Source organism: Coregonus lavaretus (assembly GCF_964263955.1).
Source record: "Coregonus lavaretus genome assembly, chromosome: 31".
NCBI lineage: Eukaryota > Metazoa > Chordata > Actinopteri > Salmoniformes > Salmonidae > Coregonus > Coregonus lavaretus.
Window position 1 is genome coordinate 20,244,177 of NC_140018.1, and position 21,879 is coordinate 20,266,055.

Sequence of the window (21,879 nt, forward strand, 5' to 3'; positions counted from 1 at the left end):
ATTTGTATTCTTGTATGATGTCTACTTTATGATGTCTACTTTGATGCTATTTAACATTTTCTAATCTGAGAGTAAATGGAGTCGAATATATTGCTAAAAGTAACATTGTTCAAGCGAGATTTACACGGTTATCAAAACGCCAGGGAAAGCCTACATGAAACAGACAATGGCTGTGTTCAAGAGCATCAAAATCGTGATGTATCAGGGATAAATTGTGAACGACTGACTGATCAAGTACAAATAATGAGTCGTTATTTATGATGCAAGGTGATGTGTAGATCAGTCGGTTGGCAGTCGGCTGCACTGCACAAGAAGTTGTTGGCACCTTTATTGGGGAGAACAGGTTCGTGGTAATGACTGGAGCGGAATCCGTGGAATGGTATCAAATACATCAAACACATGGTCTCCGTTCCAGCCATTATTATGAGCCGTCCTACCCTGAGGAGCCTGCACGGCTGCCTAGCTGCAACGTCGAACAAGCCCCTTCTTTGAATTGGTTCTAAAATCCTTCTTCTTCTTCTTCTTCTGTGGATTTTATATGGCGGTTGGCAACCAACTTCAAGGTGCATTACCGCCACCAACTGGACTGGAGTGTGGACCAAAAACAGTGAAGGTCTAAATCCTACCCAATAATCTCGTCTCCCTAAGGAAACCAATATTTACTACATCCCCTGAAGATTTTCCAGCAGTTCACTTAATCCTGGCTCTTAAACCCTGTTACTCCTCAAATGTAATAACAATCGCTCCCTTTCCCTCACATATTTCTGGCACTGAAATAGAATATGTTCCACTGTCTCCATCTGTTCCACTGTCTCCATCTCCTGACAATGATCACACCTCCCATTTGGATGTTTCCCCACCAATTTCAATGTATTATTGAGCCTTGTGTGTCCCAGTCTCAGCCTTGTGACTACACTTTCCTCCCTTCTCTCTCGGCCTGAGGACCTCCCTGCACCCACCTTTTCCTGGATCTTATACAAGTGTCTTCCCTTTCTCTCCCTGGTTCGAAAATCCCCTATAGGAAAAATGTATGGTGAAAAAACGATTGGAACTATTTCCGTGTTGACCGCTAGAGTTTATGGGTATTATGACGCACCCACTGTGGGGCTCTATGTAAACACCGCGAGGTCGCTGAAAAGTTCCACACTGCTAAGGCGGCGTGCTGAGCAGTGTGGACCTAGCGTTCAGCCTTCGACAGACAGCATTTCTTTATATCGTTTTTGACGCTTTATTTTGTTTGCATATAACCAACACAATCATTTGTCTTCCTTTTAACTTACAGCCATTTTTCAAACAAGATTTTTGCTCGTGCATCTTCGTTAGCATCTGGCCAGCGTGTGTTTCACGTGGGCAAGCATTGCGGAACTGAAGCATCGATCAGACCAAAAAGCTGATTATTGCTTCCCATAATCGAATCTAAGACTGCGTTGATTCTGTACAATTACAGTACTGACAATTTTTATAAAAAAATGGCAACCCTGGTTTTAGAAGATGGGACCACGTTCAAGGGCCGCCTTTTCGGGGCAAATGCGTCAGTGTCTGGTGAAGTTGGTAAGTCGTATTTTATGAGGAGAAATCTAATTAGTGAGGTAGTTTCAATGGAGTTATGTCATCATTTATACAGGTATTCTGATAGGTAACTACCTAGATGTTACCCACAAAGTCAAATTGTATAGCTAAACGCATCTCTATTCTCCTAACACCCTTGCCGGTCTCTGCATATGACCCATAACCTCTGACCCCTTCATTTAGGCTTATTTCGGGGGTGAATAGATGCAGTACGGCTACGACCGGAAGTGACTTTTCGTAGCAGGTTAGGAGAGCCTTTTAGCTAACCTTAACCTGCTACGAAAAGTCACTACTGGTCGTAGCTGTATTCCACCTAATCAGAACCCTATTTCGGTCAGTGGATTAACGCAACTCCGAGTTTGAACAACGTATGAACATGTTTCACCTATATTGTCCTTGCTGTACCGTGTCCCATACATTGTAATTGAGATGTAGCTAGCATTAATTTAGATTGTAAGGTCTATTTCTTTCAATCCATATGTAATAATAAATGGAGCACAGTGCACATTTCCAAAGTTCCAGTTGCATCACCTTATTCAAAAATGTGCCAAACCTGATTTGAAGCACTTTTCACTAATTTGCACTTTACTATGAAAACTGAAAAGTTGACCTGATTTATTTTTTTCCAGTGTTCCAGACAGGCATGGTTGGCTACCCAGAGGCCCTGACTGACCCGTCCTACACGTGTCAGATCCTCACCCTCACCTACCCTCTGCAGGGCAACTATGGTATACCCCAGGATGAGGAGGGCGACTTTGGACTCAGCAAGGTGGGGGGAGTTGGCTAGATTCAGCGTTTCACAGGAGCGTCCCAACAGAAATAGTGGGTTGAGAAAAGTATCTTGCCCTCATTGACCCCAAGCACCTGTTTGAATGTAATGTTCTATTATTTTGTCCCTCAGTGGTTTGAGTCTTCTAAGATCCACGCTGCAGCCCTCATCGTAGGAGAGATCTCCCAGAACCCCAGCCACTGGAGCTCAGCCATGTCTCTGCACCAGTGGCTGAAAGAGCAGGGCATCCCCGGCCTAGAGGGTCAGTAGAGTTATCATTCTAAACATCCTAGTACTGTATCAAATGTTGTCTGAATATGTGTTTTGATATGTGCTGTCTACAGTATAGCCTCTACAATAGAGGTTGTAGTTAATGTGCTTGCTGTGATACTTTAGGAGTTGACACCCGTTGTCTGACCAAGAAGATCCGTGAGAAGGGAACAATGCTGGGGAAGCTGGTTGTGGATGGAACGCCTGAGGCCAACGTTCCATTTGACAACCCTGACCAGAGGAACCTGGTCAAGGAGGTGTCCGTGAAGGTACGGTGTTGCTATGTTTAAGCTTGATCCTGTCACACTTTTCTAGTGTTACGATCCTGAAACTTCCTCAATGAAATGCCAATAGTTTTTTGTGGATTACATAACACTTATCTGTAGCTTAACCCATTGCAAGTCCGTGACAAGCCAAATGTTTTCTCACCACAGTGGATAGGCAGACGCTATCTTTTTCTCAGGACTTAAGTGCCTTTTCTGTCTGTGTTGAACAGGAGCCCCGGGTGTTCAACCCCAGTGGTGCTGTCAGAATCACAGCTGTAGACTGTGGCATTAAGTACAACCAGATCCGCTGCCTGTGTCAGAGAGGGGCCTGTGTCACCGTGGTGCCCTGGGATCACCCACTGGACAGCACAGGTTAGTCACAGCTGGTTACTGCGCTGGGTTTCATTTAAGATTCAGAGATTACTCCCTGATCCCTTGTTTTGCCTCTTCTCTCCCCTGCCTTAATCTTTACCTTGGTGCATCTGACCTGCAAAGTTAGTTTCAGCCATGATATCATGAAGTTCTATTGTAAGTGAAATAGTTTGTATTATAATATTTATTTTAGCTATGCTGACAAAGTTGTGGTCCTTTTCAGAGTTTGATGGGCTGTTCATCAGCAACGGCCCTGGGGACCCCCAGTTCTGTAAGGAGACCATAGACAATGTAAGGAAGGTGGTGTGTGTGGACAATCCCAAGCCTGTGTTTGGTATCTGCCTGGGCCACCAGCTTCTCTCCCTCGTCATCGGAGCAAAAACCTACAAAATGAAGTTAGTACAGGGACAGGGCACTAAATGGTTGTTGTGACTTGTGTCCGTCTCTTTCTGCCTCCTCAGGTCTTAAGTTCTGCTTACTGTCTTTGTTTGGTTTCAAAGAGGACAAAACCAGTGGTGCTGGCTGTTTTTGCTTTTGTTTGGCCCCCTCAGATGTCAGTGCTTCCCAGGGCCCCTCTTTATTTATCTGGGAGCGTTCTGGTGTGAAATGAGCTTTTCTGCTTAGCGCAGCAGTTTGGACACAGCGTAGTGCATTGCTGAGGTGCTGGAAAGGCCTGGTTTGTTTTGGTAAGACTCCTGGGATTGTTACTTTGTTAGCGTTCCGTTAGTCCCAAGGCCAGATGAGATGCCAGCTTCCTTTTGTCTGTCTGGAATGCCATGCAGTCAGTCGGTGGAAAGCTGAACAATTTACATGGTTTATAGCACTGTGCAGGTGTCAAGTAAGGATTCTGCAGGAGCACTATGAATCCGCATCTGGAATAGAGCTTAACCAGTCACGGCCATTAAAAAATAGATTTAGACTAAAAACAGTTGTCTGTTTCAGGTATGGGAACCGTGGCCATAACCAGCCCTGTATCCACAAGGGCACAGATCGCTGTTTCATCACATCTCAGAACCATGGTTTTGCTGTGGATCCCCTGACCCTGCCACAGGGCTGGGATGTGCTCTTCACCAACGCCAATGACCAGACCAGTGAGGGCATCGTGCACAACACCAAACACCTATTCAGGTACCATCTACCAATGGGAACTCATGTGCTGCTTCCAGCCTTTCAACTTGTTTAAAGGCCCAATGCAGCTGTTTTTATATCAAATAATTTCTAGGTAATACTTTAAGTACATTAAAATGGGGGGAAAAATAGCTTTTGAGACAAACTAATTCTCAAGCAAGAATTTAGCTAGGACTGTCTGGGAGTGGTCTGAGTGAGGAGGGGAAAACTGTTATTGGTCCATTAACTAATTTACCGCATGGCGACGTCACCATGGAAAATCGAAACTCCTGCCCATGCAGACCTGTTGATTAGAAGGCCCTGTGTATATTGTATTTTCAACCAGCAACTGTCAGGGAATAACACTGATCAAATGTTTTCACACTTTTACAGTGTTGGTTTCATCAGCTGACCCTCCCAAGATACAGAAAGTTGAAAACCAGATATTGTTTTACCCATGTCATTCCAGTGTCCAGTTCCACCCAGAGCACATGGCAGGCCCCACTGACCTGGTCAGTCTGTTTGATGTGTTTCTGGACACGGTCAGAGACCACAAGGAGGGCAAGAGTGGCAAACCAGGTTAGACATGCGTTCATCTCAACTGTTCTTAGGACTCTATACTACCTGTAGGTTAAAGTAACACCTCTCCCTTCCTGTAGTGAAGCAGAGACTGACAGAGCATCTGACCTATCCTGGGTCTACCAATCCGGAGGAATTTGTTCGGCCACGCAAAGTCCTAATCCTGGGTTCTGGAGGCCTCTCCATCGGACAGGCTGGGGAGTTTGATTACTCTGGCTCTCAGGTGAGACACACTGCCAACCCCAGTGAAGACTCAACAGCAGGTGTCATGAGCAGTATAATTGAAGTGTATTTGAACTAATCAGACACTCTTCTATGTCCAACCCTCCCCCCAGGCCATAAAAGCATTGAAGGAGGAGAACATTCAGACAGTGCTCATCAACCCCAACATCGCCACGGTTCAAACCTCCAAGGGTCTGGCTGACAAGGTTTACTTCCTGCCTCTCACCCCAGAGTACGTCACTCAGGTAAGGAAGGAGATGCTAATGGAATGGCCACTGCTACCTGCGCCATCCTCCAGTCACTCATTTCTGATCAGTGCTCAACAAGCAAAGCATGTGTATTACATCTCTCAGGTACTCAGAACTGATAAAAGATCAGTAGGGTTGACCTACGGTTGATATTCATTCAATGAGTGAGAACTGACCCTCTGCCCTATTTCCCCTGTCCAGGTGATAAAGAATGAGCGTCCAGACGGGGTCCTCCTGACCTTCGGGGGGCAGACTGCTCTAAACTGCGGGGTGCAGCTGACCAAGAGGGGGGTCCTGGAGAAGTATGCTGTGCGTGTGCTGGGGACGCCAGTGGCCTCCATCGAGATGACTGAGGACAGGAAGATCTTTGTGGAGAAGATGGAGGAGATCAATGAACACGTAGCGCCCAGCGAGGCCGCTCTGTCTGTGGAGCAGGTAAGGAGAATGGCTTGGGACAAATATCACACACACACTCTCCTTCTCACACACACATTGACCCATACTGATTGTCACTTTATGTGTTGATTGGAATCATCCTGTTAATCTGTTTGACTGTGGGCTTTTGCTTTTTGTGGTGTATTTTTATGTGGTCTCTTCTTTTCTGTGTGTTCTAGGCGGTGGCGGCTGCAGAGCGTATTGGCTACCCAGTCATGGTGCGCTCGGCCTTTGCCCTTGGCGGATTGGGCTCTGGCTTTGCCAACAACAGGGAGGAGTTGACCTCTCTGGTGACATCTGCCTTCGCCCACACTTCCCAGGTCCTAGTGGACAAGTCCCTGAAGGGCTGGAAAGAGATTGAGTATGAGGTGGTCAGAGACGCCTACGACAACTGTATCACCGTAAGTAGAGGGACGTCACTGTGCATGTATTTGTTACTATGTACAGGTAACTGCCAAAATAAAGGAAACGCCAACATAAAGTGTCTTAATAGCCAGAACAGCTTCAATACGCCTTTGCGTAGATTCTGGAACTCTATTGGAGGGATGCGACACCATTCTCCCACAAGAAATTCCATCATTTGGTGTTTTGTTGATGGATGTGTAAAACGCTGTCTCAGGCGCCAATCCAGAATCTCTCATAAGTGTTCAATTGGGTTGAGATCTGGTGACTGAGACGGCCATGGCATATGGTTTACATCGTTTTCATGCTCATCAAACCATCCAGGGACCACTCGTGCCCTGTGGATGGGGGCATTGTCATCCTATCGGGGCATAGCCATGGTAGGCCAAAAAATGGCCTGCCCAGCATTTTTATACGTGACCCTAAGCATGATGGGATGTTAATTGCTTAATTAACTCATGAATCACACCTGTGTGGAAGCACCAGCTTTTAATATACTTTGTGTCCCTCATTTACTCAAGTGTTTCTGTTATTTTGGCAGCTACCTGTATATTTGTTACTATGTACGTTTTATGTTATTATGCATTTGACTGTTATATACGTTTATACGTCATTATTTGTTTAAGCGTGAAGATTCCTTTATCAAGCAAGATGGAATGTTATTAAAGTGTTGAGTTTTTCTATCCTGTAGGTATGTAACATGGAGAACATTGACCCTCTGGGTATCCACACCGGGGAGTCCATCGTGGTGGCGCCCAGTCAGACGCTCAACGACTATGAGTACAACATGTTGAGGAACACCGCCATAAAGGTCATCAGACACCTAGGCATCGTGGGAGAGTGTAACATCCAGTACGCCCTCAACCCTGAGTCTGAACAGGTAATGGCCCGTACTGACATTTATAGTTTATACTAGTGTTAACCCTCAGAAACATCAGTGTTACCCCTAAATTGTGTCCACCACTGCAAATAAAATGTATATTTAGGGATGTTTCAATGTTTTCAGTGTGAACTTAGACGACTAAAACCAGATAAAGTATGTAGAAAAGATAATGGAGCGATATATTTTTAATTAAGATCATCTTTGAGAACTAACAATCACCTAAATAAAAGCTAGACAGTCAGGGAGAATCTAAAATGGCATGGGGCCCTCATTTGATTTTAGTTCTAATTGAGTTACTCCGATGGCATAAGAAACAGCATAAGCATGGCAAAATGGGTAGACTTTCAGGAAATTAGCTTTACCACCAACATTTAGTCTCTGCAGCCAAGAGGAGGGCCTCTAAAACCGCGCCATTTTTTATTTAACGAGGCATGTCAGTTAAGAACAAATTCTTATTTACAATAACGGCCTACTTGTAAAGCCCTCGCCTAACCCGGACGACGCTGGGCCAATTGTGCGCCGCCCTATGGGACTCCCGATCACGGCCAGTTGTGATACAGCCCGGGATCGAACCCGTGTCTGTAGTGACGCCTCTAGCACCGCTGCGCCACTTGGGAGACATGCCCCCCCCCCCCCCCTAACTTTGCCACTGCTGAAAAAGTATTGGGGGAAACGCCAAACATGTTCTGATATTTTTTAAATGTTTATACTGTATAGCAATCTAAATGGGTGTTTCTGGGCTGCAGTACTACATCATTGAGGTGAATGCCCGTCTATCTCGGAGCTCAGCTCTGGCCAGTAAAGCTACAGGATATCCCCTGGCCTACGTGGCCGCCAAGCTGGGTCTGGGCATCCCGCTACCTGTCCTCAAGTGAGTTTATTCACGTTTTGTGGCCTGAAGTCAGGTTAAGAATTTAATTTTGGCATTGATCTACTAATACGATGGTTCTAACAGGTAATGTTTCTGTTATTATCCAGGAACTCTGTGACCAACCAGACCACGGCTAACTTTGAGCCCAGTCTTGACTACTGTGTGGTGAAGGTCCCTCGCTGGGATCTCAGCAAGTTCCTGCGCGTCAGCACCAAGATAGGCAGCTCCATGAAGAGCGTGGGTAAGAGGACAAGCACTTTTTATTAATGATCTCATTTGGGAGCAGCAGAGTGCCTTATCTGCCTTCTATCTGTAGGGGCAGGTGATTCTACCACTCGGTTGCATTGCAAGTTCACACAATAGGAGTTGGTTGATAGTTGGTTAACACAGTTTTTGTCTGTGACCTTTGTAGGAGAAGTGATGGCCATCGGCCGCAGCTTTGAGGAGGCCTTCCAGAAGGCTCTGCGGATGGTGGATGAGAACTGTGTGGGCTTTGACCACACCATCAAACCAGTGTCTGACGAGGTAAGCTCACGCACCTTTTTTACCTGTCTTTTTCCTCTTGGCTGTTCTGACATGACTCTGTCCTGTGGTCTTACAGGAGCTGCAGACCCCGACAGACAAGCGTATCTTTGTTCTGGCGGCTGCTCTCAGGGCAGGTTATACAGTGGACCGCCTTTACGACCTGACCAAGATCGACCGCTGGTTCCTTCACAAAATGAAGAACATCGCGGACCATGAGAAGGTGCTGGAGTCGTACAACCAGGACGAGAGCACCATGCCTCTGGGGGTGATGAGGAAAGCCAAGCAGCTGGGCTTCTCAGACAAACAGATCGCCCTGGCTGTGCAGAGGTACAGGACTGTGATACTCCTGAGAATGGTAGCCTGTTGTTCACGTGTTTCAAAACATCATTAAAAGTTGAGGCTGGTACATGAAAAACATACAGAATAAATTAGAGATTCTTCAGTGACGATACGATGACGAGTCGGAATGGGACGCAGTCTGTCTGTTATGTTTTGTGTCTCAGGGTTCAGTTCCGCAGAGCAGTGTGTCCTTTCGTTAAAGACTTTGAGGCATTTGTCTGGGATAAAAAAACTGACTTGGTTTGAAATGTGAGTTTATTTTTATGAACTTGTCTGAGCTCTGACCTTTGAACCTATGTCTCACTCCAGCACGGAGCTGGCGGTGAGGAAGCTGCGTCGTGATTGGAGCATCCTGCCAGTGGTGAAGCAGATCGACACGGTGGCGGCGGAGTGGCCTGCCCACACCAACTACCTGTACCTGACCTATAATGGTACGGAGAGCGACCTGGGCTTTGGAGATCCCCATGTCATAGTAATCGGCTCCGGGGTTTACCGCATCGGCAGCAGTGTGGAGTTTGACTGGTGCGCTGTGGGCTGCATCATGGAACTCAGGAAGGTAAGACAATTTCTACTTTGCGCAGAATAGCTCTCATTTATTAGAAGAATGTTGAAGAACAAAAGCTGATATTGTCATGATTTGCTGTGTTTCCCCTTTTTTAGATGGGCTATAAAACTATCATGGTGAACTATAACCCAGAGACTGTCAGCACAGACTATGACATGTGCGACCGGCTCTACTTCGATGAGATCTCCTTTGAGGTAAGAATGCTCGACTCTGATGGCATAGTCCCAACACATTTTCTTTCAAAAAAATTATTTTGTAGTTTTTATCATACAATAATCAACATTCAAAGGTCCTAACTTACTTGATCTAATGCTTTTATCACATGAGCAAAGGGCCTCACCCCCTCGCCATCAAACTCTGTTTAATGCATGGTATGTTGCCATGACCATAAAGCTCCATTGTCGCCTCCCTTCCTCCAGGTTGTGATGGACATCTATGAGATGGAGAACCCAGAGGGAGTGATCCTGTCCATGGGGGGCCAGCTGCCCAACAACATCGCCATGTCCCTCCACAGGCAGCAGTGTCGTATATTGGGCACCTCCCCGGAGTTCATCGATTCTGCTGAGAACAGGTTCAAGTTCTCCCGCATGCTGGACACCATCGGCATCAGCCAGCCCCTGTGGAAGGAACTCACTGAGATTGAGGTCAGCACAGAACAGGGGTTCTAATCCATATTAATTTCAAACCAGTAATAGAGGTTATAGGTCTTGGTTGCAGATGAGTCAATCTCAAATTGGAAAGAAATTGTGAAATTTACAGTGCCTTCAGAAAGTATTCATACCCCTTGACTTATTCCACATTTTGTTGTGTTACAGCCTCAATTAAAAATCAATTGAATAATTGTTTTTTCTCCTTGCCCATCTACACACAATACCCCATAACGACAAAGTAAAAACATGTTTTTATAAATGTTTGCAAGTGTATTGAAAATGAAATACAGAAATCTAATTAACATAAATATTCACACCCCTGAGTCGATACATGTTAGAATCACATTTGGCAGCGATTACAGCTGTGTCTCTTTCTGGGTAAGTCTCTTAAGAGCTTTGCACACCTAGATTGTACAATATTTGCACATTATTATTAATTTTTTTATTCTTCATGCTCTGTCAAGTTGGTTGTTGGTAATTGCTAGAGAGCCATTTTCAAGTCTTGGCTCTATTCTGTGTTTTATTTTTTTCTACAAACTCCCTAGTCCTTGCCGATGACAAGCATACCCATAACATGATGCAGCCACAACCATGCTTGAAAATATGATGAGTGGTACTCTGTAATATGTTGTTGGATTTGCCCCAAACATATTGCTTTGTTTTCAGAATATAGTATTTTTTTTCTTGTCATAATTTTTGCAGTTTTACTTTAGTGCCTTATTGCAAGCAGGGTGCATGTTTTGGAATATTTTTTATGAGTCCATGCAACATATTATGTGACTTGTTAAGCACATTTTATTTTCTACTGTATTTATTTAGGCTTGCCATAACAAAGGTGTTGAGTACTGATTTGACTTCAGACGTTTCAGATTTTCATTTTTAAGTTGTAAAAATGTCTAAACACAATTCCACTTTCGTGTGTAGGTCAGTGACACAAAAGCTACATTTAATACATTTTAACTTCAGGCTGTAACACAACAAAATGTGGAAAAAGTCAAGGGGTATGAATACTTTCTGAAGGCACTGTATGTTATATTGTATCCTCCTCCCCAGTCAGCCATGAAGTTCTGTGAGACTGTGGGCTACCCCTGCCTGGTGCGTCCCTCCTACGTGCTGAGTGGAGCGGCCATGAACGTGGCGTACACAGACAGCGACCTGGAGAAGTACCTTAGCAGCGCTGTGGCCGTGTCCAAGGAATACCCCGTGGTCATCTCCAAGTTCATCCAGGAGGCCAAGGTACGACTGGGGAAATTCTTTACTACATAGATTTCAAAGTCTTTATTTTCAATTTGCAAAAAAGTGGACTATCCCTTTTAAATATCCATGATGGCTCCTTTAGTCAACTCTAGTCTGGACCTGACTGGCGTCTCTCTTTGTTCCAGGAGATAGATGTGGACGCGGTGGCGTGCGACGGCGTGGTGATGGCCATCGCCGTGTCGGAGCATGTGGAGAACGCCGGGGTGCACTCTGGGGACGCCACCCTGGTCACCCCCCCCCAGGACATCAACCAGAAGACCATGGAGCGTATTAAGATGATTGTCCATGCCATTGGACAGGAACTGCAGGTCACTGGGCCCTTCAACCTGCAACTCATCGCTAAGGTAAAGTCTAAAGGAAAAAAAAATTTTTGGGGGGGGGTTTCAAATCAGAGATTGACAACCAATAACATGCCAAACAGATAATCACCCACAACCATAAAATCAAGTGTGTTTCTGTTCCCTGCGGGATTTCCAATGGCTGTTCTGTTGCCTTTAATTGCAACGAGTGTGTTTCCTGGACAGGATGACCAGCTGAAGGTGATCGAGTGCAACGTCCGAGTCTCCCGCTCCTTCCCGTTCGTCTCAAAAACTCTGGGAGTGGATCTGGTCGCCCTGGCAACGCGCGTCATCATGGGAGATAAGATGGAGCCCGTGGGCCTGATGAAAGGAGTGGGCATCGTGGGCGTCAAGGTAACCCAACTGACGAGTTCACAACAACTGTAAAATACTCCAGTTTAATTATTGTTTCACCGATCATATACCAACTTCCATTTGTTTGAATGCATGTCTCTCAGGTCCCCCAGTTTTCGTTCTCTCGTCTGGCCGGGGCTGATGTGGTGCTGGGGGTAGAGATGACCAGTACTGGGGAGGTGGCCTGCTTTGGAGAGAACAGATATGAGGCCTATCTGAAGGCCATGCTCAGCACAGGCTTCAAGATCCCCAAGAAGAACATTCTGCTCTCAATTGGCAGTTACAAGGTACACTAACCTGACTATAATACAATGAGCTAAACATTTTCATGGTAATTCATTTTGAGGCCAGCGGTACATAAATGTTCATTGTATCTTTGCAGAACAAGAGTGAGCTGCTGCCTACTGTTCAGGCTCTGGAGAGTCTGGGCTATGATCTGTATGCCAGCCTGGGGACCGCTGACTTCTACACTGAGCATGGAGTCAAGGTACATCACATCTAGTCTGAGTGGGCTCTTCTCAACAGAATAGTTTCCAGAATGAGCAATTTTCAATTCACAACGTTATTTTCAATTTACTTCCTTAATTTGACTGAATTGAAAATGGAACCCCCCCTGTTATGTTCGGTCTCTTTCAGGTGATGGCGGTGGACTGGCCATTTGGGGAGGAGGAGAGCGACTGCCCCAACAAGGACAAGCAGAGGAACATTTTGGAATACCTGGAGGACCACCACTTTGACATGGTTATCAACCTCTCTATGAGGAACTCCGGAGGCCGACGCCTTTCCTCCTTCGTCACCAAGGGTTACCGCACCCGCCGCATGGCCATCGACTACTCCGTGCCCCTCATCATTGACATAAAGTGCACCAAGCTGTTTGTCCAGGTAGGTTAGTTAGGGGGCTATGATGGGATGTTAGCCACTGCTGATGTTTGACCTAGCTATGTTGGTTCTACATTGATTGCTGACTATCCTGATTGAAGTGTATGCTCCTATAATTGTAGGCGCTGCGTCTGGTTGGCTGCTTCCCGCCTGTCAAGACTCACGTGGACTGTATGACGTCACAGAAGTTGATTCGCCTGCCTGGTAAGCAGTAAGCACCATCGGCTTGGGCTGTGTTCAAAAGTAAAGGCTGTTAACTTCAAATACAAGCCCCCTGCTATCTTCCTGTATTTGGACAATAGATGATAGCTCCTTCTGTCAACCTGTGGAACTGCAGTGTTTCTGAATAGTACTCATCGAGTCCCCTCTCCCTGTCCCCCCCCCGTGACAGGTCTGATAGATGTACACGTCCACCTGCGGGAGCCGGGTGCCACCCACAAGGAGGACTTCTCCTCGGGCACAGCGGCTGCCCTGGCAGGGGGCGTCACCATGGTGTGTGCCATGCCCAACACGGCACCTGCCATAATCGACCCCAGCTCCTTCGCCATGTTCCAGAAGGTAATGAGAGAATACATAGTCATTAAGACAATTACCACTGGATATTTGAATTAGTCTGTTCCAAACATTAAATAATGCCTGTTTTATAAAATGGGCTTAATCAGTACCTGAAGGTTTACTCATGCACTGTTGATCTTAATGTTTTGTCCCTGTCGTCTCAGCTTGCCAAGGCAGGGTGTCGCTGTGACTATGCTCTTTACGTCGGGGCGGCTTCAGACAACTCCACCATCTTGCCCTCCATCGCTAACTCCGCCGCAGGGCTGAAGATGTATCTGAACGACACCTACTCCACTCTGAAGATGGACAACGTCTCAATGTGGATGGAGGTAGGTATCAACTGACTGAATGAGGTCGTTGAAATATATCTTTCACATTGATTTGTTGATCTGACCAATTGCCCTTTCTCTTTGTGTGAACTAGCACTTTGAGAAGTGGCCCAAGCACCTGCCAATCGTGGCTCACGCAGAGAAGCAGACTGTGGCAGCCATCTTGATGGTTGCCCAGCTGTTCCAGAGAGCTGTTCATATCTGCCATGTGGCCAAGAAGGAGGAGGTAAGATGGCCGCCTGGAACATCACATACAGACATAGCACTGCTTTGCCTTTATGTGTTGCCCGTTCGTTGTCTCCAGAGTGAAATTAGGTGTCAACCGAGGCATACAGAAACCTTGTAGTTGTCTTTTTTTTGGAAGGAGTCCTCACCGATTGCTTTCATTAAGATCAACTGCAAGAACACACAAAATCTAACAAATTAGCTTTGAGCCATTGAAATGATTCATTTTAAGACAAACAACATCAGAACACATACAATACATTTGGTGAGTAATGTTTGGCATCTATTCCACCCTTCCCCCAGATCATGGTCATCCGCGCGGCCAAGCAGAATGGCATCCAGGTGACATGTGAGGTGGCGCCCCACCACCTCTTCCTGTGTGAGGAGAACGTGGCGGACATTGGGGAAGGCCGGGCACAGGTACGCCCCATGCTGGGCACCCGGGAGGACATGGAGGCCCTCTGGGAACAACTGGACATCATTGACTGCTTCGCAACTGACCACGGTAAGCAGGGCTGCACCATCAATCACATTTTCAGCTAAACTGACTTGCAATATCCATATTGCAAGATCCATGCAATATTTTTTTAACACACGTTTTTATAGTTTACTTCATTTGTCGTATCTGCCGCCCTGCGCCTTCTATCTACAAACACAAAGCCCCGCCCCCTGTTACTCAAGCAGGCAGCACAGTTCCTTCGTGCTATAGAGCTCGCCAGCTTGTTGTCCTAAACTTAAATAACTTACCTCTGGTTCGTTCAGCCATTGCTAGGGGCAAAATGAATGGGGAGAGAATAGGGTTTTGGAATAAATGCTGAAAATAAGGTCTGAGGTTAACACAGGCTTAGGAGATAGTGTACGTTTTGTTCTATGAGATAATATTAGAACGTTAACATGACTTTTATGAATTATGAAGCCTTTATGTGTTATCTCCATAGATCAAAACGTATAAGATCTCCTAAGCCTGTGTTTACCACAGACCGTATTCTTGACGTTTATCCAAAATCCCTATAAAAACTCCATACTTTTTTCCATAGGCTTTGTTCAACGAACCATGGCGGAGTTAGTGCCTACAATTAGATTCACTCTAATCTGCAGGCTGTTCTAGCTAGGTCAATTCATGCAGTCAAAAGATTTTATCTAAACAAGAACAATGCTGCTTTCCACTTTGCTTCTTTATATAAATACACATGTTTTCGGTATTATACTATTAGTTTGTGTAGCTCTTTAGCTCTCTGCAAAACACTAGTTAGTCTCGGCAAGCTGCTTATGTACCTACCACAGAAGGCTGCTGAGGGGAGGATGGCTCATAATAATGGCTGTTTAAAAAAAGATGAGTATTGAGTGTTGCCATACTGATAATATTTGTGTGTTTTGGCTAACTAACAGCCCCCCATTCAGTGGAGGAGAAGAATTCAGAGAAGCCCCCCCCAGGTTACCCCGGCCTGGAGACCATGCTGCCCCTTCTCCTCACCGCAGTCAGCGATGGGCGCCTCACCATCGACGATATCATCAAGCGCCTGTATGACAACCCCCGCAAAATTTTCTCCCTGCCCGCACAGGACAACACCTATGTAGAGGTAGCTATAGACACAAGCCAATGGGAGTTTTTAACCATGTAAAATGGGCAACATGGCAAGGATTTATATACTTGGGTTACCATGTTGAAATACAAAGTGGGATTGAAAAGAGACTCAATGTTTTGGCTTTTCAACAACATTCTTGACCTGCTGTCTCCCACCAGGTGGACATGGAGCAGGAGTGGGTCATCCCCAAACACATGCAGTTCACCAAGTCCAAGTGGACGCCCTTTGAAGGCATGAAGGTGAAAGGCAAGGTCCGCAGAGTGGTGCTCAGAGGAGAGGTGGCCTACATCGACGGACAGGTGCTGGTCCCTCCTGGCTATGGGGAGGATGTGAAGACTTGGCCTGCACCCATCCCCATCCTCCAGCCCCCTGAGCCAGTGAAAGAAGTCCCAAAGGTACAGTCCCACCCATTTCAGTTCCGCACATTCACATTCGTGTGCTACTATTTAACCGACAGTAATATGTGCTTATGTACCATACTAGCAAGCATTGGCCGTGGCGCTAACTAAGGCTGTTGTGTGGCAGACCCCAGAGCACCCCCGGCTGACCCCTCCGTGTGAGGGCATCCGTACATGCGCCCCGAGCCCTCGCCGTTCCACTGGGGATGGCCGCTACATGCTCCCGCCCCGCGTTCATAGGTCCTCCGACCCAGGCATACCCCCAGGTACTACAGCCTCAATGTTTTGTCTTTCCTAACTGAGCTCTTGCTTGTTGTGGCAAAGTGCTGTGTGAATGTCAGTTTCAATAAATAGGATATTCACTGTCCATCTACAGGTTTTTTTGTTCTTTTTTTTTTGGAATGTACACAAAATGGCGCTTGGATGTCATTGGTAAACTTTTAGCCTATATCTATGAACCCACTGATCATGTGATTTCAGCACACAGTATATTAAGCGTTTGCTGAGAAAGCGAAAATCGTATAACGAGAGATTCCACTGTCTCTACTGTAGGCTGCATGGTCATCATGACAGATTGATTGGCTCCTAAGAGAAGGAGTACATTTGCTGATTAAATGAGATGTCTAAATCTAGTGCTCCACCTATAGTTCTGATGCTTAAGACCTGGGGCTGTACTTTATCGATCCATACAAGTGTATTGTTGAGATGGGAATGAAGGAATTAAAAGCCTTTTATTTTGGTTGGCCATTTGCTATGCTCTTCACCCATTACTAAGACCGTTCGATCACAGCCCCTATCAAATCATTTCAGTGTGAAATTACTGATGGAAGTTGTTTAATGTTTGACTCTCACATTTATTAAGATTCACAGTCTTTGTAAGAAACGATGGATGAAATGACGCTCAATGCCATATCAATTTCAAATGTATTTATAACCCAGTTATATTAGCGTTGAATATGTCAGTATACTGGCTATAATATTGTCTAAATACCATCGTTTTTTTAAATAATCTCTAACACTTGTGTTCTAACTTTTTGTCATGATATTCTAAGCAGCTGAAGATTCAAGGGAGAGAGCATTAGAAGAAGGTTTAAGAGAAGGTTTGAAGCTTGATGTAGCTCAGCTCAGCTGTTACGCCTAATACTAACATATTTCCTAACTCTGCTATCGTTCAGGCTGTTTGGCGTAATATTCTGGCAAAACCTTTCAATGGAGTTATACTGGTAGTCGCTGGTAGTTGCTTTGAACACCTGTATTTCATGGAATACTTGTTGTAGAGATACTAGAAAAGGTTGCATTCCTTCTCATTAGTTGCTGCACTATCCATGTCGCTTTGCTCTGAACCGACTGCTTTCCTAACACTTGGATCGCTTTGAAAGAAAAAGCGACAAACTTTATTTGAAATATAGTGTAATTTCAGGTGTTTGTCGTGTTTCATCCTCAGGAAATAGAAAAGATTGCAATCATTTTAAGAGACTTTGCTAAACGAATTAATATTAACACATATGTTAGATTTCTCCTTTGGTATTTGAAGCGTTTGGTGTTTCTGTCTCCAGAGATGGCCCCTGCAGCTGGGGACAGCTACAGCCATCCCCCTCCCCTGGCCAGGATCCTGTCCCCCCGGGCTGAGGTAGTGGCAGGGCAGACCCTGGCCCACCTCCAGACCTCCCCCCTGCTGCACCCCCTAGTGGGACAACACGTCCTCTCTGTCAGGCAGTTCAGCAAGGAACAGGTACTCTACACCAGTGTTTCCCAACCCTGGTCCTCGAGTACTCCCAACAGTACACATTTTTACTGTAACCTGATTCAACTTGTCAACTAATCATCAAGCCCTCAATGAGTTGAATGAGGTGTGTTTGTCAAGTGCTACAACGAAACTGTGTGCTGTTGGGGGTGCTGGAGGACCAGGGTTGGGAAACACTGCTCTAAACACACAGCCAGGGACATTTTTTTCTAAATTACTTTTAAATTATTTTTATATCTTCTAACTCTTTATTTCAGATCTCTCACATGTTTAACGTGGCCCATACTCTTCGCCTGATGGTTCAGAAAGAGAGAAGCCTGGATATCCTGAAGGTAAGAGTTCTCTTTCCCTTTTGTTTAAAACTCAGATTAATCTAAAGAACAACAGTGTCTGGGAATTACTGCAATCTGTGATTTGTCACTGTATAAATTGCAGGAGAGAAGCTCGTTTCAGAGTAGCCGGTCAGGCCATTCCATTAAGCCCAGTGTTGAGTCATCCAGGGTTTGAGTAATCTGCAGGACCTCAGGAGGCAGCATGGTTCTTCCTGGTTCTTAACTCTTCTCCTATTTCTGGAGTGAGATGAGCCCCATCGTCCTTCAGCATAAACGTACAGGAGCAGGTGTGCTGTATAAAATATCAAAACAACTACCGGAAATGACTACTCACATCGGAGTTGATGACATCACCTGATCCAGAATAGAATACAAGCAACACCTGCCACCTGTTTGCATCTATGCCTAAAGATCTCATAAAACGAGTTATCTGAATTTCTCAAGGTGTGCCACTCGATCAGTAAATCTGTTGTAAAAATATAAACGCAACAATTTCTACGATTTTACTGAGTTACAGTTCATATAAGGAAATCAGTAAATTTAAATAAATTAGGCCCTAATCTATGGATTTCACATGACTTGGCAGGGGTGTGGGCCTGGGAAGGCATAGGCCCACCCACTGGGGAGCCAGGCCCAGCCAATCAGAATGAGCTTTTCCCCACAAAAGGGCTATATTACAGACAGAAATACTCCTCAGCACTAAAGCATTAAAGTGGATTTTTATTGTCCCCAGCACAAGGTGCACCTGTGTAATGATCATGCTGTTTAATCAGCTTCTTGATATGCCACACCTGTCAGGTGGATGGATTATCTTGGCAAAGGAGAAATGCTCACTAACAGGGATGTAAATAAATGTGTCAACTTTGAGAGAAATAAGCTTTTTGTGTGTCTGGAAAATGTCTGGCCTTTATTATTTCAGCTCATGAAACATGAAACATGGGACCAACACTTTACATGTTGCGTTTAGTTCAGTGTAGAAATGCCCCAATGAATGCTGTGCTCAGAGAGATATATATGTTGTACACTAGTCTGTATTATTTGTCTTAGACCCCTGTGTGTTGCTCTCTCAGGGTAAGGTGATGGCGTCCATGTTCTACGAGGTCAGCACGCGCACCAGCAGTTCATTTGCGGCCGCCATGCAGCGTTTGGGCGGCTCCGTGGTCCATTTCTGTGAGGCAACCTCCTCGTCGCAGAAGGGCGAGTCTCTGGCCGACTCGGTCCAGACCATGAGCTGCTACGCTGACGTCCTGGTGCTGCGACACCCCATGCCAGGGGCCGTAGAGGTGAGCAGGGTGTCGATACAACGTGTTACAACTACATTGAAAACTTAAGGTCATGTTCATTGAGGCAAGATATTCTGAGAAAACACTTTGAAAAAGAAGTGGTACCACCTTAACACTGACCGCAACCCTTGTTATCAGTTATTGAGTGAGAAGATGTACTTGCTCAGCTGTATCTGACACATTTATTTCCACCTGTAGTCTGCAGCGAGGCACTGCCGGAAGCCAGTGATCAACGCTGGGGATGGGGTCGGGGAGCACCCTACTCAGGCCCTGCTGGATGTGTTCACCATCAGAGAGGAGCTGGGCACGGTCAACGGCATGACGGTGAGACCTCAGCGCACCCATCTCCCCTTTAGGGATGGTGGTCATGTCTTTGCAACAGTACTAGTGCTAATACTAATTTAGAAGTGTAAACGGCGGCGTAAAGTTTTTCTTACAGTAATGCAAACAGAAAGCTGTAAGATCTGGAACCAGACTGTGTACGTTGTGATGGCAACCTGCCTTTTAAGTTAACATAGCCAATGCCCAATGGCCCTCCAGTCTTCATCCAGGTGTCCTGACTTTTGTCTCTCTCGACGTCTGTAGATCACCATGGTAGGGGACCTGAAGCATGGCCGCACAGTGCATTCCCTGGCCAGGCTGCTCACCCAGTACAGGATCACTCTGCGCTACGTCGCCCCAAAGAACCTCCACATGCCCTCCGAGATCATTGACTTTGTGGCCTCCAAAGGCATCAAGCAGGTGGGTGGATCACATAGGCTGTTTGTGGTAAAGCTGATGGCTCTGTATATAAATCTCAATGGCACTGCTGCTGGTATGTAGGTGTCCTTTACACATGGTATGCACTACATAAAGCACTAAACTACTGTATGTATAACGCACTAAACTACTGTATGTCCTTGTGACTGCAGGAAGAGTTTGAGAGCATCGAGGAGGCCCTGCCTGACACTGACGTCCTCTACATGACCAGGATCCAGAAGGAGAGGTTTGCCTCAGAGGAAGAGTACAAAGCAGTAAGGATGGGATGGAATGGGGATTCACTAAACTGATGTGAGGCTGGCCTTAGTGTTTGATCAGTGCTAAAGGACTTGTGTTTTTTCCTACAGTGCTTCGGTCAGTTTATCCTCACCCCACACATCATGACTGGAGCTAAGAGGAAGATGGTGGTGATGCATCCTCTACCGAGAGTCAATGAGATCAGGTATGGATGTTCCCCTCGATTAGAATGCATCTCTTTTCATTATACTTCATTTGATTCAATAATGTTAGCAGTCGTGTGGAAAATTCTAGCTAATGACTTAAGCGGGATGACTTGGTTTCATGTTGACGTTGTCTCTTGTAGTGCGGAGGTGGACACTGATCCTCGTGCTGCGTACTTCCGGCAGGCTGAGAACGGCATGTACATCCGCATGGCCCTCCTGGCCACAGTGATGGGCAGATGATCAGTAGATAGTTGGACACACTCCACTGTCGAGACTGCGAGACCAAAAGGGACCAAATGTATTAAGGTTTCAGTAAGAGTGAGGGGGCGCTACGGGTGCTCACAATGATGAAACTGCTCCAAAAGTCTATATACAGTCACATGTTTAGTGTGTACTCCTCTTCAACCCTGGCATTTCACCACATCTCAAATCAAATTGTATTTGTCACATACACGTGTTTAGCAGATGTTATTGCGGGTGTAGCGAAATGCTTGTGCTTCTAGCTCCGACAGTGCAGTAATATCTAACAATTTCACAACATACCCAATACACACATCTAATTTAAGGAATGGAATTAAGAATGTATACATATATGGACATGCAATGACAGAGCGGCATGGACTAAGATACAGTATATAAATATGAGATGAGTAATGCAAGATATGTAAACGGAATGAATTAGTATTATCAGTTATGTATTGTTTCTTGTTTCATCACACACAGTAACATTTTTGGTAGAGACATGTTTTTTTTATGTAGCATTGCATCATAGAACAGATGGCGATATGTAGTTCATAGAGTACTTTATTTTTGTATCACTGACTGGAGTCATCTGTGGTGTTTATTGTATGGGGAAAATGGATACATGCTGCTCATCAAAGGTGGAACCCTTGCAGAACATCCTTTTTATGCGATAAAGAATTGTTAAGCTGATTGTTGGACTCTTAGGTGTTTTTTATAAATAAAATGTAAACACTTTCTCAGAATGGTTTTGTAGATGTGGTTTGTTCCATTAACTACAGACAATTATGTGAATGGTTCTACCCAGGGGTGTATTCATTAGTCAGATTCCATTGCAAAATGTTTAGTCTGTTGCTAAACCTACGGAGATCGATCAAGATGGCGAAATGAAAGTACAGGGAGAAAGTAGAGGAGCAATTCAGTGGGTCGGACACGAGGCGAATGTGGCAGGGACTCCTAACGATCATGGATTACAAAAAGAAAGCCAGCCACGTCGCGGACATCAAAGCCGCCCTACCAGATGAGCTAAACACCTTTTCTCACGCTTTGAGCACAACGATGACTGAGCTGCCGAGGTGAGCCCC

The 21,879-nt window shown here is 45.5% G+C and overlaps 1 protein-coding gene across 2 annotated transcripts; it reads left to right on the plus strand.

The window, feature by feature from the left end:
* Positions 1 to 1,149: 1,149 nt before the first annotated feature.
* Positions 1,150 to 21,540, plus strand: LOC311106541 (multifunctional protein CAD-like). 2 transcript variants are annotated; one of them, XM_084148912.1, is made up of 43 exons: positions 1,150 to 1,551; positions 2,199 to 2,338; positions 2,471 to 2,600; positions 2,735 to 2,877; positions 3,105 to 3,246; positions 3,470 to 3,641; positions 4,189 to 4,374; positions 4,823 to 4,932; positions 5,013 to 5,155; positions 5,268 to 5,399; positions 5,604 to 5,837; positions 6,017 to 6,238; positions 6,931 to 7,119; positions 7,869 to 7,993; positions 8,101 to 8,234; positions 8,406 to 8,518; positions 8,595 to 8,845; positions 9,167 to 9,413; positions 9,518 to 9,616; positions 9,842 to 10,066; positions 11,126 to 11,308; positions 11,455 to 11,673; positions 11,854 to 12,021; positions 12,126 to 12,308; positions 12,404 to 12,508; positions 12,658 to 12,903; positions 13,023 to 13,104; positions 13,292 to 13,458; positions 13,620 to 13,784; positions 13,879 to 14,010; positions 14,313 to 14,514; positions 15,399 to 15,589; positions 15,754 to 15,990; positions 16,079 to 16,259; positions 17,046 to 17,093; positions 17,550 to 17,725; positions 17,995 to 18,069; positions 19,140 to 19,352; positions 19,551 to 19,676; positions 19,938 to 20,093; positions 20,264 to 20,365; positions 20,459 to 20,553; positions 20,695 to 21,540. In XM_084148912.1, exons 1-43 carry the CDS (start codon positions 1,470 to 1,472, stop codon positions 20,792 to 20,794), a joined length of 6,771 nt encoding a protein of 2,256 aa, XP_084005038.1. In that variant the 5' UTR covers positions 1,150 to 1,469; the 3' UTR covers positions 20,795 to 21,540. The 2 variants fall into 2 exon arrangements, with proteins under 2 accessions (XP_084005038.1, XP_084005039.1); XM_084148913.1 differs by lacking the exon at positions 17,046 to 17,093 and having other exon boundaries at positions 16,121 to 16,259.
* Positions 21,541 to 21,879: the final 339 nt, after the last annotated feature.